Source organism: Nyctibius grandis, chromosome 16 (genome assembly GCF_013368605.1).
Source record: "Nyctibius grandis isolate bNycGra1 chromosome 16, bNycGra1.pri, whole genome shotgun sequence".
NCBI classification, from domain to species: Eukaryota; Metazoa; Chordata; class Aves; order Nyctibiiformes; family Nyctibiidae; genus Nyctibius; species Nyctibius grandis.
In genome coordinates, this window is record NC_090673.1 from 8,797,572 (window position 1) to 8,814,958 (window position 17,387).

General features: G+C 43.0%; 1 protein-coding gene across 1 annotated transcript in view; it reads left to right on the plus strand.

Annotated features, from left to right (window-relative positions):
* PAPPA (pappalysin 1) overlaps positions 1-17,387 on the plus strand; it is a 177,378-nt gene that overhangs the window by 23,017 nt on the left and 136,974 nt on the right. The window contains exon 2 of the mRNA XM_068413809.1: positions 2,845-3,913. Within this exon, the coding sequence (XP_068269910.1) occupies positions 2,845-3,913 (1,069 nt within the window). The remainder of the gene's footprint in view (positions 1-2,844; positions 3,914-17,387) is intronic.

The window sequence follows — 17,387 nt, forward strand, 5'->3', positions numbered from 1 at the left end:
TGAAGGGATTGTGTTCAATCCATCTTTTCATCAAGAGTTGGATGTCTGTAATAGTAAAAGTTTGAGAAAAGAATACTGTAAGTGGCATATGGATTCATTAATGACCTTTGCCCTACAGTAGAAAATGTAAGGAACTGGAATAGTAGACTGTTTTAGTTCATCAGCTTTCATACTGGCTTGTTCAGTGGTGTCCCTATTGTCACCGTGTTTTTTTCTTTTTCTGCCCTCCTTTGGCTCCCTGTAAATCTTGAATTGATGGCAGCTGTTTGAGCCGAACTCAAGACATGTTGCATCACATCAGGATTTAAATGCTCAAAGGCAAGGGAGGATTGCTACTATTCTGTAGTATTCCTCCAGCAGCTCCGTCTGTTCAGCTGAGGTCAGTCACTAGCATCATGCAGCACTTCAGAGAGAGAGGAAGGTGTTCTTTAATGCTGGCTAGGAAACTGAATTTCCATTCCACAATAATTTATTAGTTCTTTGGGGAAATATTTCCAGCCTCGGTCACTACAAAAAGCCAAAAAACTCAACCCTTAAAGACTGTATAGTGGACTTCCCCAGAGCTGGAGACCCCAGCAGCCTGTTCCAGGACTTCCAGCCATCCATCCAGCAGCAGGGATCTTGGATGCCTTGAGAAACAGGTGGAGCCGCTCTTATGTGTGCAGCTGCCCTGTGGTCCACAGGCCTGGAGAGTGCTGTCGCTGGGCGGCAAAGGTGGCAGGAGGTGGTGGGGAGCATGGCTGGGATGGGTTGACCTTTGGTGCTTCCAGTCAAAACAGCTGAGGGAGTCCCTGGGGTTCCCCTGGCCATGTTGAAGACCTGCAGCTTCTCAGAGAGATTTGGTGGGACCAGCCCATTTCTGCATCACTTTTTCTGCTCACACAGCTGTTGGCATTTCTTGGCAGGCAAAAACTCTCTTACAAAATGTCTGACCAGCTCTAATGGTCATCTTACACTAAGTTGAGTTTTTTATAACTTTTTTTTTGTGACTTATTTGGAAGAGGGACTTGTCTTGCCAGCTGTCTCCTCATTCATTGCGGTATTATTCACCCACTATCGTTGGACAATACCTTCATTTGAGATTCATAAAAATGCAGACGTTTATGGGCTCTCGTACATCTGAAAATCAATGCTTTGTAAAAGTATTTATTCCATAAAGAAAAATTAAAAATGCTTAAAAAACAGACTCCAGAAGATCATTGGTAGCTTTGGCTTTCATATCACGAATTTCTCAGGTAAATATCCATCCCAGCAAATGTAATTTTTTTTATCATATTTGTTTTTTCCTTCCCTGGCTCTCCTCCTCTCCTTTCTCGTGATCAGAAGGAGCAGTATAAACTAGTAGCTGGTCTCGAAAAGGTTTTGAACTGAGTGCGCCCTACAGATGAATAAACACATTACCTTCCGAACCCTGGGATCTCTCTTCCAAAGGAAACAGGAAAAGGGGGAGCTCAGAGTCCCTAGCAAAATACCAGCGTGCAGAAAAAAGGCCTGTTTAAATTTTTCTAACTTTCCCATCAGAGGACATTTTTTACAGGGGGAGGAGGAGGAGGAGAGGGGAAGGGTGTGAGGAGATGGGGGGAAGGTGGGTGCTGGGAGAGGGGAGGAAAAATACAGTGAATGCTCCTGTAACCTTTGCTCTGTTGATACTAGACAAGACTGCACTGTTAATGAGTGATTGTTAACAGATGGCTGTTGAGCAACTTAGTCAGAAGCAGAAGATGTTATTTGGTTGTAGTGCTGGGAGGGTTAGGGTGCAGGGGTGAGGTAAGGGGATATTTAGTCTTTTCATGAGGACTGAACTGTCAGAGATTTATGATTTTCGTTTAGGCTTTTGGAAGTGGAGGCTTGGGGGAAGGATTGTTTTCTACGTGCTGATAGTAGAAAGGCCGTTTGGTGCTGAAGGCTCTAATGATTATTTTTTCAGTTGAGGTGTGTCCCTGCAGCCCTTGGCCTTTGAGAACTGAAAGATGGAAATGTATGTCTTTAACTTGCCAAACCTCCTGTCCCAAACTGAGAAGGAGTGGGCTCTTCCCAACGCTTGGAGCTGTCTGAAGACTGGTTGGAGAGCTTTAGGTGTGGATCCACACTTTGTCTATGAGACAAATCATTAGTCTATTCCCTGCGGGACACCAAATTGTTAGTAAGTGTGTGTATGAGGGGGCAGGAACCTTTCTGAATGTGTGTGTCCATCCGTCAGGTTTCTTGCCCTTTCCTGGTGTGGTACATACCTCGTTCAGCACATCCAGCATACCAACATATGCCATTTCCTTACTGGTTTTCATTGGACATGAATTTGAAGGTAGCCTGAACACATCCCATTCACACTCTGCAGGATTTGGGTGCTTGAACCTATCAAGATTATTGCAGTTGCTCAGTGTTTTCTCAAACTGTGAAGTACTTAGATTTTATATTTATTTCTCCTCTGGACCTGATTAGATACAGGGTTCAGGGGTATGAGGTATGAGTGAGATCAACAAGGATTGCTTCTCAAGACAGTTCTTCTTTTCAACCAATGATATATGGCTTGAGTGAAGGTAAGAACCAAATGCACGGTACAATATTTTGCTGATAGAAATTTGCAAAAGAATTTTGGTCTTTGGTCAGGAAAGAGAAATCCCATTTGTACACGCCACTGCCAAATCTTGACCTTTAACAACAAGACTTAACATGACCTCCCACAATCATGCACTAGATGATTTAATGTCTTGTACACTAACGTTCTAACATATGTAGGTGAGTGTGTGTATATACATAGAGAGAGAGAGATATATACAATTTAAAGACTAGTTTCTTCATTCTGTCATCCTTATTTATTCGTATTTCTTTTTTGGGGGCACATAGGACTATATGACAAATGTTCTTACACCTCCCGTGACCGAGGATGGGTCCTGGGGATTAACACCGTCAGTGACCAGGGGAATAGAGACCCCCGCTATTTCTTCTCTCTGAAGACGGACCGTGCTCGCAAAGTAACCACCATTGCAGCACATCGCAGCTACCTCCCCAACCAGTGGGTGCATCTGGCTGCCACATATGATGGGCACCTGATGAAACTCTATGTGAATGGTGCCCAGGTGGCCACAAGTGGCGAGCAAGTGGGCAGCATCTTCAGTCTTCTGACCTTGAAGTGCAAGGTGCTCATGGTTGGAGGAAATGCCCTGAACCAGAACTATCGGGGTTACGTAGAGCACTTCAGCCTCTGGAGGACAGCCCGGTCTCAGAAGGAGATCTTGTTGGACATGGGCCAGGCAATTCACAGACAAGACATGCCTCTACCTCAGCTAGTTCTTCAAGACAGTTTACTGAATGTGAAAAACACCTGGTCTCCCATGAAGGATGGCAGCAGTCCTCAGAGCAAGTTCAGCTATCATCATGGCTATTTGCTGGATACTAGCCTAGACCCTCCTCTCTGCGGACAGACAGTCTGTGACAACACGGATGTAATTGCCAGCTACAACAAGCTCCCCAGCTTCCGCCGCAACAAAATCGTTCGCTACCGTGTGGTAAATCTCTATGATGACAAGCACCAGAACCCCACTGTCACCCGGCAGCAGATTGAGTTCCAGCATCAGCATTTAAATGAGGCTTTCAGCCGCTACAACATCACTTGGGAGCTGGAAGTGCTAGAGGTGAAGAACTCTTCCCTTCGCCACCGACTCATCCTGGCCAACTGTGATATCAGCAAGATTGGGGATGAGAACTGTGACCCTGAGTGCAACCACACCTTGACTGGGTACGATGGCGGAGACTGCCGACACGTACGTCACACGCTCTTCAACAAGAAGAAGCAGAACGGTGTGTGTGACATGGACTGTAATTACGAGAGATACAACTTTGATGGTGGGGAATGCTGTAACCCAGAGATAACAGAAGTCACCAAGACGTGCTTTGACCCATATTCTCCTTACAGGTAGGCAATTTCTTAAGCAAGCTTTTTATGATGATATTAATGAATATTTGTCTAGGTATTGATCAGCCTGCTGGCTGTTGAACTCTTGTGTTATTGACATTACGGGCTTTGGAGTTTTGAATTAATTTATTCTTTTCTTAGTAGCTCACATTACAGTTAACCAAAAGCAATCTCAGTAATGGTCTCAACAGCATCTTAACATTGAATTGGTATTCCCCATCTAGGCTAAAGAAAGTTAGTGCTAAAGACTGAAGCAGCCAACTTTGGGAGACCCATTAGTTGTTGGTTATGAGCAGTATATTGTAGCATTGCACAGTTTATTTTAACCACAGACTCTTAGGAGTGGCATTGGATGTCATAGAAAGCTCATATGCATTTGGAGAGGGAAGAGCCACTCAGGCATGGAACAGAACATAAATAGTCTTAGGTAGACTTTAATTCTGTAAGACTTCTTTGAAGGTAGGTAGATTATTCTATATTCTTAATGCTATGAGTACAACTTTCTATAAGCACTGCTGTTGAGGGACAGCTGAGTCTGTGGGCTGTGAGGAGGGAGGCAGGTACCAAGTTCCTGGCAGTGCTATTACACACATTGGGTGGGTAATTGAACTCTTCTGTGCCCCTTTTTATCCGTATGAAGATGAGGGTAATGCCACTTCATTGCAAATGACAGGGCAACTTTCTGTGGGTGGATATAAGTTTATAAAATCCTGAGATCCTCAGCTAAAGGCTTCCTTGTGTTGTAGTTTGAAGAGGGGAATCCCTGAAGAACTTGCATCGGTTGAGTACCACGTACCTACAATTACTCCAACTTGCTTTTGGGCATCTTCAGATTAGAGTTAGAATGTTTAAGTAAAAAAGTGTTTGCTGTGAATGAATTAGGAATATAAACACACAGAAGATGAAGGTTAAAGCTGAAATTGTTGGTATCCCATATTACAGTTTTTTTAGGGCATTTCATGGAGTCATGGGGGAAAACCTCTAGATGGTCAGAACGCCCTGGGTTGTCAACACTGAAGTTCAGGTTAAGAAGGAAAGTAAAGGCTGTTCTGGAGTTCCTTCCATTATAGCAATTCAGGCTATATTTGTAACTTCCTTAGCAGAGAGAAGTTTTTAAACAACATTATCAGCTCTACTGGAGCTTTAAATACACATAATTAAGCTGCAAAGAAATGCTTCCTTTCCAGTAGGTTGGTTTTTTTTAAACTCCAGTGAGTTTGTTTTTTAAAAAAATCCTTATAGCTCAGCTTGACTTCAGTCAGTTACCAGTGAACAAAGCTCAAATGAGGAAATACTTTAATGATTGAAAATATCAAAAGGAAAAATACCAATCTTTCAATACTGTTCCACTGGAGAGGAACACAACTAAGCAAGTAGCATCAAAGGCATAATGCAAATTGGATTGTTTTAACATCGTAGTTCTGAGAACTCGATGTGTTAGTTATAACAGCTATGACAATTTTTAGAAAAAAATGCGTTATTTTTAATCTGATAGTACCCTTCTATCACTTACTCTGTGACCAGCATGATAACCATACAAAATGAAACAAGAAAAGCCTTTAAATTTTAGTTGAGATTTAAGACTGTGCCTTAATGCTATTCTTACATAGAGATGTTTCTATTTCAGATTAAGTCTTTTTGCTGCATAGATTGTACTCGCACAAGCCTAAGCAAGGAATTTAGTTCCAAAATCTGAAGTTACCTTAACACAGTGTAGTTGCTTTTCATACGCAGTTGTATGTTCCTTTTGGAGACAACCACCTTGACGAACTTGTCTGGAGGATTTGCATTTCATAGCATTGAATTCATAGGCCTTCTACATTTTGGCTTGAGAAACACCTCGTCTTGACTGGCACACTTAAGTCAGTGAGGGAGGCCTGGAGGTCCTCTTCCACAGTGTAGAGCCTGAGAAAATTCATAGGTCCTACAAAGGTTTTTTTACAACCATTAGATTTCATTTATTTGTCTTTGCACAGACATTTTAATACAGCATTTATCATTGGTAGTGAAATCAAGAAGGGCAGTGGAAGATACTCCATCTCTTTGGAGCCTTTATTTGGTGGCTGACGTGCTTAGGCTGAGCTCATACCCACCACTATGATGGGTGTTTGCACTCAGCATGGCAAAATACAGCAGTTAGGCCTATGGACTTGATCAGTGAGGCCTGTAAGGCTGAACACTGCTTTGAGTCTTTAGGCTCACAAATACAGGTTTAGGGCAGTGGCTTTGGCAGCAAAGCCTTCATTGACTAAAAAGGCAAAGATTCAAACCCTATGTTTGGCTTTGGTATTGCCCTCAGCACCATCCCCTGAGAGAGACTTCCATGCCAATTAGTGACTCAGTCAAAATCTGTGACTCGGTTGGCACCATCTGGGCCCATTTTGCATCACCAGCCCCTCTTGTCATCACTTTCATTGGCAGAGTCCTCACTCCCCTCTAGTGCAGACCTTGCACCACATCAATGAAGACATCTCCACAGCCACTGAGAACTCGCATCTAATTCCAGGTATTTCCTCTGCCAAAGTTCGGTCTAACAATGGCAGAGAAAGGGAAAAGAGCCCTCAGCCTGGTGAGGCATCAAATAAAAGGGGGAAAAAGATGAAATGGTACCAGTAAAAAATTTCCTGAGCTTTGTGCTCTAAAGACTCTTCACAGCCTTCCTTGGTACTGGAGGGGCCCTCAGACGCTGCTGGGTTTTGTTCCTCCTACATCCGTAGTGTTAGCAGTTGTAGCCAGCTGTTCACCATGTCAGAGTTTATTCCTGAAATACTTTTGTCCTTTGGAACCAACCAAAAAGTCCTAATACTTGATTAATGCTGTTATAAACAGGAACCCTCCTCAGTGCATCTTCATCCCCAAAAGATGTATCCATTTCCAGTCTCTTTCTTCTGACTGTCTCAATCCTAGTCCATCAAACTTCCATCCTGGGACAAAGTTGCTGAGTCTTGTTACAAAAAATTCTGTGGATGCTTCTTGACTAAGTGCAACCACAGATGTGATATCACCAGAACAATTTCAAGACACCTCCGATCTGCGTTATAAGTTTCTTGTGATCCTTTCAGCACCTTGGACGAAGTGCTCAGGTACTTTGATGGTGTCCTTCAGTCACTCTTGTGGTGCAACTATGGTGACTTTAAGGCTGATCCCAGCAGCAGAACTGGTTTTTTTTTGTCTCTAACCTCTTTCTAGCACCTCTCCAAAAATATTTTCCTCCAAAGAGCTGAGATTCAGTGCCATGGTCAGGTAGCAGGGATGGTGGTGCATGGAAATTGAAGTACAGTGGCTTACCCGTAAAGAAGTTTGCCAGAGGGAAAGTTCAGAGGGACAGCACTGATGGATGGGGACTCTGCTCTCAGAGCTGCTCAGCAGAAAAGCTGTAAACATTGTGGTACCAACTAGATCATCTCTCCTCTTTTTTAATGGCCTATGGGGAAAAAAACAAAAGACTGGTTATCATTAGCCACACAGCAGGCTTTATCCAAGGATATCTGCCTCACTTCTTTTTATTAATTTAATGAGAATGGGACAAAATGTATTTAGTCCCAGCACAAGATTTGCAAATACTGTTCATCTTTTCTTTATTTCTGCAGTTTTGGGAAATTAGAACATGCTAAGATCATACAGTCTGGCCCAATACAAAAGGAAGGAGCAAGGATAAACACACTTGCCAGAAAGACACATTCCTTGTGTTGTTTGGGATATTGCTGGTTACAAAATAGGGAAGACTTTGAGCTCATGACACCTACCATGGCTCCTTTTCAAAAAACTTGAAACAAACAGCAAAGGATCATAGGAAATCATGCTCTGTAAATGCCATTTGATGTGGCAAATTCTTGCACCATACTATGGTTAACTGAGCCATTCCTTTTATGTAATATTGGGCTTGCACATCAGGCTTCACCACAGGATTGCATGGACAGATAAGAAAGCATTCCCCATGATGCCTTCTTGGGAAAATGCTGATGAAATTCCTGAAACACTAAAAGCTACTGGAGTCTCTTCAAACTCCCTCGATTCATACGATCTACTCAATACTTGCTGGAAATCCCCTCAGAATAACTGACCCTGGGGACAGGCTTTCTCAACATCCATATGCATGTCCTGAAGGCTCCCACAACCCTTCCGCTCTGCCTGAACAAGGGGCAGGGGTGAGCAGTACATGCTCCACAGTCTATTTGCGGCACCTGCCTGCAGACTGAGGGTGACACCGAACCAAAGAGCTGGAGTCCAGTGCCCTGCTGATCCCACCCTTTTCCATGGCCTTTTCCAACGTTATTGTGCAGTTCAGCAAAGCTTAGCATTGTGTCACATCAGCTTGCTCAAGATTAAAAGCATCGGCACATTCCAGTCATAAGTCAATTAGACTCTGAATACGCGTTTGAACAATTTTGTAGAAATTTCCATAGTGGTTCTGAGCAGCAACGGGTAGGGCAGAGCCTTAATGAAGAGCACACCATGCTATGGCATGTGGATGGCAGCAGTAGCGTGAGAAGAAGGAGGTGGCTGGCTAATCCACAGCCTAGGTCAGCCTCGTACAGATAGCTGAGCAGCGGCTGCACTTCAGGGTTCCTCCATGGAGCTTCTGATCAGATCAGCCTCTCAACTCTTTTTTCCTTCTCTTCCACTGGAAACCTTTCATGAGGCTTCTTTGTTAAATATGGTCAACTTACTCTGGAGGAGGGAGACATACTTAATGCCCTTTTCTAGGAGCTAGAGGAGTTGTAAGAAATACTCCTTGATTCCCAATAAAGGATTAATTTCCACCTAATCCTGAACACTAAAAAGAACAGAAGAAATTCATCAAAGCTCTTCAATTCAGGAAGCTTGAGAACTTAATCCCCTGCCTCGAAGAGACCATTGTGCAGCTCTTGACATCAAGGATTCCTGCATTCACACAGGTATCAGGCAGACATATAGCAAATACCTGAGTTTTTGTCTAGGGATTCAGCGTTAAATGTCCAGTTCTTTAATTACCAGCCCCAGGGCTGTTTAGAAGGTGGGGAGGTAACACTCTCAAGGACGGAGTTGCTGTTTCTTGGTAGCTGTCACCCAAAAGCCAAGTCCCAACAGGAAATCCTCTGTTCTGTCTGTTTATTCTGTCCTCTATTGCAGATGTCAGGGATGTTAATCAGCTGGGAGGAGTTGCATCTGTTCCCATGCTAGCAACTGACATTTATAAGTCTAGTATTGAATTCTGCTATAGACAGGACTTCAGTACTAAAGAAACTATTTTTACATATGTGATTGCACACCCTACAAACAGTAGGAGTTTGCTCAATTTAGCTTGACCCACAGTCATCTTTTCCAACAGTTTTTTTCAAGAAACATTTTTTCCCCAAGACTCATAGGACTTATGGTTTCTTTCATGGACGTTATCCATTATGTAAAAAGATCACTGTCTGGTCAAACTGCAGGATGCTTGGAATGAAGACAGCCTATAAAATCTATGGAGTAAACTATCAGAGATCATTAAGAATCCTTGTGGGAGACAATAGATTAAAGTAGTATTATACTCTGCAGTGCTAATGCAGACCCATTTGGCTCTGGCTCTGGAACCCCAGATGGAAGATTCGCAAGCGCAGAGTCTGCAGGTTTGGCAAGGACTGAATTTGCCCCTCGCTGCTCTGCAGCACTGTGTCCTCCAGGCCCGGCTGCCCTGCGGCACAGACGCGCTCCAGCAACCCCTTACCAGCCTCTGCTGAAGCAAACAAGGTGCAGGTCATCCCCTCCCACATTCTGAAAAGTAGCAGTGTATATAAGCTGGTTTATTGTCTTTGCTGATCAATTCAAATTATACTGTCTCACACACAGACCCACAGTTTGATCACATCCAACGTGACTCTTTCAAGTGCTGTGGGGCTTGGCATTAATCACCCTGTTTTTCTCCCATACCCGTTTGTGTACAACTTCTCTTCAGTAGTGGGTGCGAGTACTTTAGTTGGGTTGTGTTTGTTTTTTTTTTTCCCTAACGATCCCTTCACTATTGCTGCCAGTGGAAATGTACAGAAATCTTGCAGAAGAGATGGTGCTGACTTGTGCTGTGTCCTGGGGGAGTTTGCTCTGTGCAGCCACCCTTCAAACCCTCGGTATTACTGGTGCCTTCACATAGGGGGTTCACAGGGTTCAGGAGAAGGGGTGAGAAGGAGAAGGTGAATTTTCTTTATATAGTCTCAGCTGAAAATGTCGATGTGAGCGGAGGCATGAAGTAGCCTACCAGCTCTGCCTTTGCCCGATATCTGTGAACTTAATGCAGTGGGAGAAAGCCAACCCAAAAGTGTGATTACTCAGAAAACAGCAGTTTCTACAAGTAGTGTTTATTTTTGGGTAGAAAAATACCTTTATGCCCCAGAGGACTCGCCTGCAGCCTCAGTGGATGTGATGGAAAGATTGGGAAAGGGGATGCAAGTTGTGAGCAGAAGAAACAGATAACACTGTGCCAGTGCTATGGTTTGCAGAGCAATGATATACTTGATGTAGCTGGGAGAGCTGAAGCTTACAGGTAAGGCAGGTTTCAGCAGCAGAGGGGATGTCTTTTCTTAAGCCAATTAAAAGTGTTAGGAAAAAAAGATAAGAATGATACAAAGAAGGGTTTGTGAGCTTGAAAACTTGTCGTTTTTTTTCCCATATTAATCAGATGATCCAGTAAAAAAAAAAAAAAAGATTTCTCCCAAGAAATCATTGCTTGTGATTTTTTTGTAGTCTTTATTTTTTAATTTGTTGACCTGTTGGGGGAGTTATGTCAGGGGATTTGGGTATGTATGTATGTTTAAATTTGATAGCTGGAACAGAGTGAGGAGGGGATTAACCAAATGGAAAGGTGAGGGGAAAGAGGGAAGGTCTTGGAAAAGATTGAAGGAGAAAGGCTGCAGAGGCAGACCTGTAGGCAACAGCACGAAGCACAGTCTGTGTCTATTGGCCCTTGTTTGAACTTCTTTGGCACCAGTTCCTGATGTTTTAAGTCCCCCTCTGCCTCCTCCCTATTCTGTCTTCCTTCTTTCCCCCAGGCAGGTCATCCCTTCAGTGTAGGCTCTCTCTGCCCAGTCTGGGTCTAGGAGAAACCCAAGAAGTGGATGTCTTGCTTTATCTTCTCTTAACGGCAGCGAGAAGAATTAATTGTCCCTCAGACACCCCAGGATCAGGACAGTGTGGAGCTGTCCCATCACTTTTGCACCTGTCCACAGCTAAGATGTGCTTGTGCAGAGTGACTGGTGAGGCCAATTTCAAAGTATGTGTGATGTCTTCTCCATTAGCTATATGTCAAGACATCCACTGAAATCATCATATGGAGTCCTAAAACTTTCTCTGTGTGCATATTGGAGAAGGGTGAAGAGTGTGGGTGATCAGAGAGGCTACACAGAGTTGCTGGTCATAGTTTCCTTAGAGCTGTCAGGAAATGCAGTGATGCAGAGCCCCGCAACAGATCTTTTAGGATTACTGAGATACGCTGGAACCACTTCAACATTTGTAACATGTGGTCATAAAAGCTGTGTTGTAAAAAAGCATGATGCTGATGGCTGTAGTCATTTTTTATCCATTAGGGCCAGATTCATTGAGAAGGAGGATGGATATATCCCCACCCCACAACCTGGTAGAGTGTTTAGACCAGGAATACAAACCACTACTGTCAAAAGCAATTCTGTGTTTGCTTGATTGCAGCCCTGGCTGAAGCAGAGTTACAGGACCCACATACAGTGCAGGAAGATTAGGAGCACTTACTCTGCTGGGGTCAATGAAATCCCGTCCTTCAATTTTGTTCTGAGTAGATTTGCAATTTTGGAGTTTCTTAGGGTAACTCAACTGAAACTACCTAGTTTGCACATAATTTCAGCACTCTAAATTAACATAAATTTGCAAGAAAGTGTTTTCAGGTTCATTAATAATGGATGGGTGGCTGCACCATCGGAGTGCTTGTTCTAAGCTTCCAAAAGGATCAGGGTGAGCTGCACTGAGGAAACTTCTTGGAGTACTTAAATGTTTGGGGTATGAAATTCTAATAAACTTCCAAAAAGCCAGGAAATTTGGAGTGAAGGCTGAAACTCCATACCTAGTGCACCCTACCGGGTCTTTGTATTTCAGAACACGTTATGTTTGTTCGCTGAAATATCTCCAGTATGGAGCTTTTTAGGGTGGAGTTTCACCTTTAACTCTAAATTTCCTGGCATGTGTGAGTTTGAAGTACATGCTTAACTTTTCCCCAGTGCTGTTTTTCATTTTTAATTTCCTTTTTCTTTTAAAGGAAGGACCCTGCTAGAGGGACTCCTGCTAAAAAGGGACCCCACTGAAACCAAGATTAGAGTTTTTGGCCTAATTTGATCTTTCTGAAATTCTTCAGGAGAACTAGGTTCAGCAAATCTTTTCTACCGTTGTTTTAAAGACTCTTGTGGACAATCCATCCCAGTGAAAAAGATCGATAAAACCTGCACCCTGCAGACCAATTATTGTAGAAGGTACCCGGGTGTTTGAGTAGTATATAACAAACCTTGGAAATATAGAACATCGCGTGTAAATTCTAGTTAAAGATCTGGTTGTGGCCATTGGTATGTGTGAGCTGTTTGTTGTGAAGTGTATTATTTTCATTAATTCAATGATTGCAGAAGCAGCCCATGTTTGCTGTTGACGCTTGTTGGGTTACATCAGTGATGGTAAAATAGTGGAAACAGCAGTGGTTTGGAATGGCAGCAATGGCAATTACCTGCAATGCTTTTAAAAATAATTCTGGCCCTAGACGTTGAAAAGATGTGTCATCACTGATTTGTGTGAGGGCAGCTTCAGCAGGCTTGAATTACGAGGCTTTGGAGAATAAAATTCTTTCTGCTGCCTCAAAATGCATCTTTTGAGCTATTCTGCCAGTAGATAATATGGAATAAATTTGCTTCTTATGCTGTGTCCTTGTCGCGTCAATAAATTGAGGACCTCAGTGAGAAGCTGTGGTAGTTGGTTTCCCCAGCACAAGACTCTGTTGGTTTTTCAAATCATTCCCATCAGCTCTGCAAGGAGAATTTACCTTAGTGAAACGTCCCTAGGGAAATTTGAAAAGTGCTGAAGTTATGTGGCATTGGCTTTGTAAGTGCCTGCAGCCTCAGACCAGGTGTGCTGTAAGTGCGGAGCGCCCGAGCCTGGTTTCCAGAGGATTCGAGGCTCCCACACTGTTTCCCTGCCACCCCTTGCAATGGCTGGGGCATTGTACATTTTGCATGGAAGTCCCTGAAACTCAGCAATTCTTGAGAATTTTCAAGAACTTTAGGTTCATACCAGTGAGAATTCAAAGTGAAATCCAGGGAGGATTCCTGCTGCCTGGAGCCCAGGTACTTTGTCACCGACCAGCCCCTCTGCGATGGGACTGGTACCCTGCAGCGCTGAGAGGATGGGGAACTCCCGGTATCCTTTGCTAAGCTGAATATTTCTCATTGTGACACATAAAAGCACTTTGTTGCTTTATCGGGAGACAATATGCTTCTCCTTTCACCCTTTCCAGTATGGCCCCGTCAACATCCTTGTGTTATATTTCCAGGCTTGACTTTGTAATACGGATCACAGCTGGTTGGTTTGAATTTCCCCTGAGTTACCCAGGATGCTGCTGAAAGCACAGGAAGAGCAGAAATGCTTTAATCAGTTAAATCAATCGAACAAAAAAAAAAATAAGACTAGACCTTAAAATTTACCCCACGACCTTTGATACTTGCTGCGATGACGTCTTTGTTGTATTTCTTTAAGTGCAAGAGTTTTATTGGGACTTGGCAGAATGAGGAAGACACGGGAGGGGGGTTTGCTGAGTTAAAAAAGGAAAGAGAAAATGTCGGTGAGAAAATGGAAATACCCTGATGTTTCTCCAGCCTAGCGCTGGAGTCAGTCTCTCTCTCCCTCTGTTGCAGGGAAGGGGCTCCTTTTCCGTTAGCTTGACTATGGCCTTATTTAATCGGTTTGCTCTGACATGGAGCCAAGAAAGGGCTTTGCTGTGTGATGCCGGCTCCTGCGTGCATCCAGGCATCCACAGCTGTTCCCTAGCAAGGGTTGGCTTTTGACTACTGAGGTATTTTTTTATAGCCACAGAGGGCAACTATTAATAGATGAGATTTACCAAAACACAGAGCTACGCAGCATGGTGTGGAGGGGAAGAGGGAAACCTGTGTGATTTATGCCAGGAAAATTCCATGTCGAAATTATACTGAAAGACACAGTAAAAATGAATATGCCAAGAGGGGGGATTTGATCTGTTAGTCGGGCCATGCCAGCATTTCTCCTCCCTTAAGGATCTGCCCCATCGCATGAAGTATGTTGCTGAATTATTTCTTCAGCATTAAGCAGCACAAATTATACAAAGGATAAAGATAAGACACACAGACAGAAAATACCAGCTTTTCTGAGATGTGATTAGACTGTGAAAGAAATACCAAAAGGAAGCGGAGGCATTCCTAACCCTGAAGACATTTCAGTTTGATCAGACATGGGATTAGGGGTAAAATGTGAAGAATTCCACATGGTGTGGTAGGAACGAGCTGATCAGGAGTTTGCCTCTTTGTTTATTGATTCATTTCTAATTTCCATGATACAATGTAATGAGACTTGTGCCCTTGTCAGACTTGCAAATTATATTCGTATATCAAAGAAGACAGGTGAGGGAGCATTGAGCAGAAAGGAGTGAGGGAGGGTGTCAATTTAAGCTTCTTTTGCAGTCAGAGCTCAGACATTGATTAAATAACATAAAATCCAGATTATATCAATTAATAGACCCATCACTGCAATCATCTAGATGTTTTTGTGCACCTTCCAAAGGCACAATTCCCAAGACAAGACCCACTGACTATCGGTAGTGTGTGGGTATCAAAATCCCCTTTGCACTTTCAAAAGCTTTGCCTTAAGTTGTTTTGTGTTTCCTTGATTGCTTTATTTGTTTTACTTAATTAAAAATGAGACAAGGAGAGATTAACTGGTGAAAAATTCTAAGTAAATAAAGAAATGTGATACACTCATTTAGAGAACATGGGTAGACCTCAAAAAGGCCAGAGCTTAGTTTGCTTCACGTGAGCATCAGAGAGCATGAAAACGTTTCCAAACTGTCTGAACTGCTTAGGTTTGCAGAACTGGTTGAGAACAATTACAAAGCAGCATTTTTCTGTGATCTCCTGATTTTCTGCAAGCTTGATGATGCTCTATTCCTGTCTTCAATCCCAGCAAGTGCAAATGGAGACAAATGTAGGCATGCCTGAGAAATATTAAGAATTACATAAACTACTAAACATTGTTCAGAATACCTGAATATTTTTGGGCTTGGCATTTCTGGTTAAGGTTTTTTATTTTGCCTTCGTGTTTGGCTTGGTTTCTGTTAAGGACTGATTCTGCAAGTTGCCGATTTCTCCCAAAATGTGTAGTCTCAATGTTACTGCACTAAGTGCTGGGGATAAACATTGGCTATTTGTAGTTGTTAACTCAGTTAGTTCCTTAGGGGAACAGTCGTGCCATCTGCTCGCAGCAGGTATAGACACACAGCATAGGCATGATTTAGAGAATTAAATCTTAAAGTCCTTATAATTGCTGGAGAAAGGGTAGGTTCTTCCACTAGGATTCAGAGCACCTATGTTAGAGGCTGAAAATAGGTATGTAAATGCCATGCACAATTTACATCAGGCTTCCCCATCACACTGCATTCCTTAACAGTCATTCAATCTTTTCTATTTTTACATATATAATGTTCCAAATGTATGTTATGCTTTCTGTCTGGACTAAGTTATATATCCTAAGCTCTTTGAAGTCTGTAGAAAGACTGAACTCCCAAAGACTTTGGTCTTTGGCTTGGATCTCTACATCCAGAGCACGAGTGAGGTCGAGAGCCTTCCTGAGACGAAGGGCAATAGCTAAGAGGAAAGCTTCTACAGAACAGCACTGCACTAGAATAAGTAGAAGAAATGTTTTGGGTAAGGATTGATGGCAACAGTTCACAGCATTATGAAAATTACTTCCCTTTTGCCTCCAGCCTTTTTACCACGGCTGTGTCAGTGCCAAAAACCAGAACTCACTCACTAATTCTTCCAGAATTGATTGGTCATGATAAACTTCCAAACACAGAGTAAAATGCCTCCATCAGACACATCAGAGTGTTTCTCCCAGTTTGCCTGAAGAAATCTGTGCCATTTGATTCCCCCCCTGCACCCAGTTGGATTCAGAAAAGGGCTGGGAGTTCCTGGCTTCCTCCTCATACGCTCAGAATTCCTCTAATAGTTTTACTTCTGGGGATAGATGTATTCATGTGTTTTTGCTTCAGAATGTCTCATTTTGTCTTAAAAATGCAGGCTCAAACCTTTAGCTATCCTCATCTCGATCAGACACAAAGTTCTTTTTTTATCCATCTGGGAACAATACCTGAAGCATTTCCAGTTTTTGATCTAGAAAACCATCAGGAGGAGATAGTCCCAAAGGTGGTTCCGAGGTGCCTTCTCTTCCCCCGCAACTGAGTAAGTCAGGATGTCAGGTTTTGCAAAGTTCTTGAGATGTACTTGAGCTGGCAGCAGAGGAGTTGTGGAAGTGAGGGAATTCATAACAGCCCCCCTCTGTCTTTGACAGGGAGCTGCAAGACATTGCGTGCTAACGTGCGTTTTATAAATGCAGGTTTGTATAATTCAGGGTCTATGTGTGGGAAACAGTGGACAAAAATGACAACCCGCAATTTTTGCTGGATCCTTTGCAAAGCTAGTGTTGTACTCATCAAGATCTTAAGTCCTGTAGTAGTTGTTAGTGACATGTTACCAACAGATTACTGCAGCAAACCAGAGCGAAAGTTGATGTGTGGTTGAGATATGCAGAGTGACAGAGGGTGCAAATGTTATGGGGAAATTAAACCACATGGCTTGTCTATAGCAGTCGTACTCGTGGCAAAAGTTGGTCAAGAAATTTGGAAAAAAGTTGGTGAAGAAAAAGGAAAATTAGAGAAATTAGTGTTTTCCCCCTCTTGTGTTAGTATTCAACAATGGAGAACAGACCTTTGCATTCTCATAGCCATTTGCTAGAGGTCTGTGTTTGATTCAAGTGGATCCACAAGACTGTGGTGCCAAAACAGGCAATTTCTGCGCTCATGTCTGAAGGCCAAATATATGGGTATGATTTCCTATAGTTTACTGTTACATGCTGGATCAGTAGGGTATGTTTCATGAGCTGCCAGGCCAATTTTGTAGGGTCTTGGGAAATGTGTCCTCCAGGGAATGCTTACAATCACCCTTGTGTTCTGGAGTGATAGAGCCTGTTTTCTGGTACATGTGTTAGCAGATCCATATGTGAGGCAACCCAAATGTCCTTCCATCCGACTAATAACCTGGGCCTTACATGTGTCTGCTGCTCACTGTTTACTTAAGGGGTAGAGGACCTTTTCTGAGGACATATCCTTCAGTCCACTCTCAGAAGCACTTACGTACAATGGTATTTGCTTTACCTTGTATCTATGCAGAAGTTACAGGTCCTGCATAGGTTTAAAAATCAGAAAGTC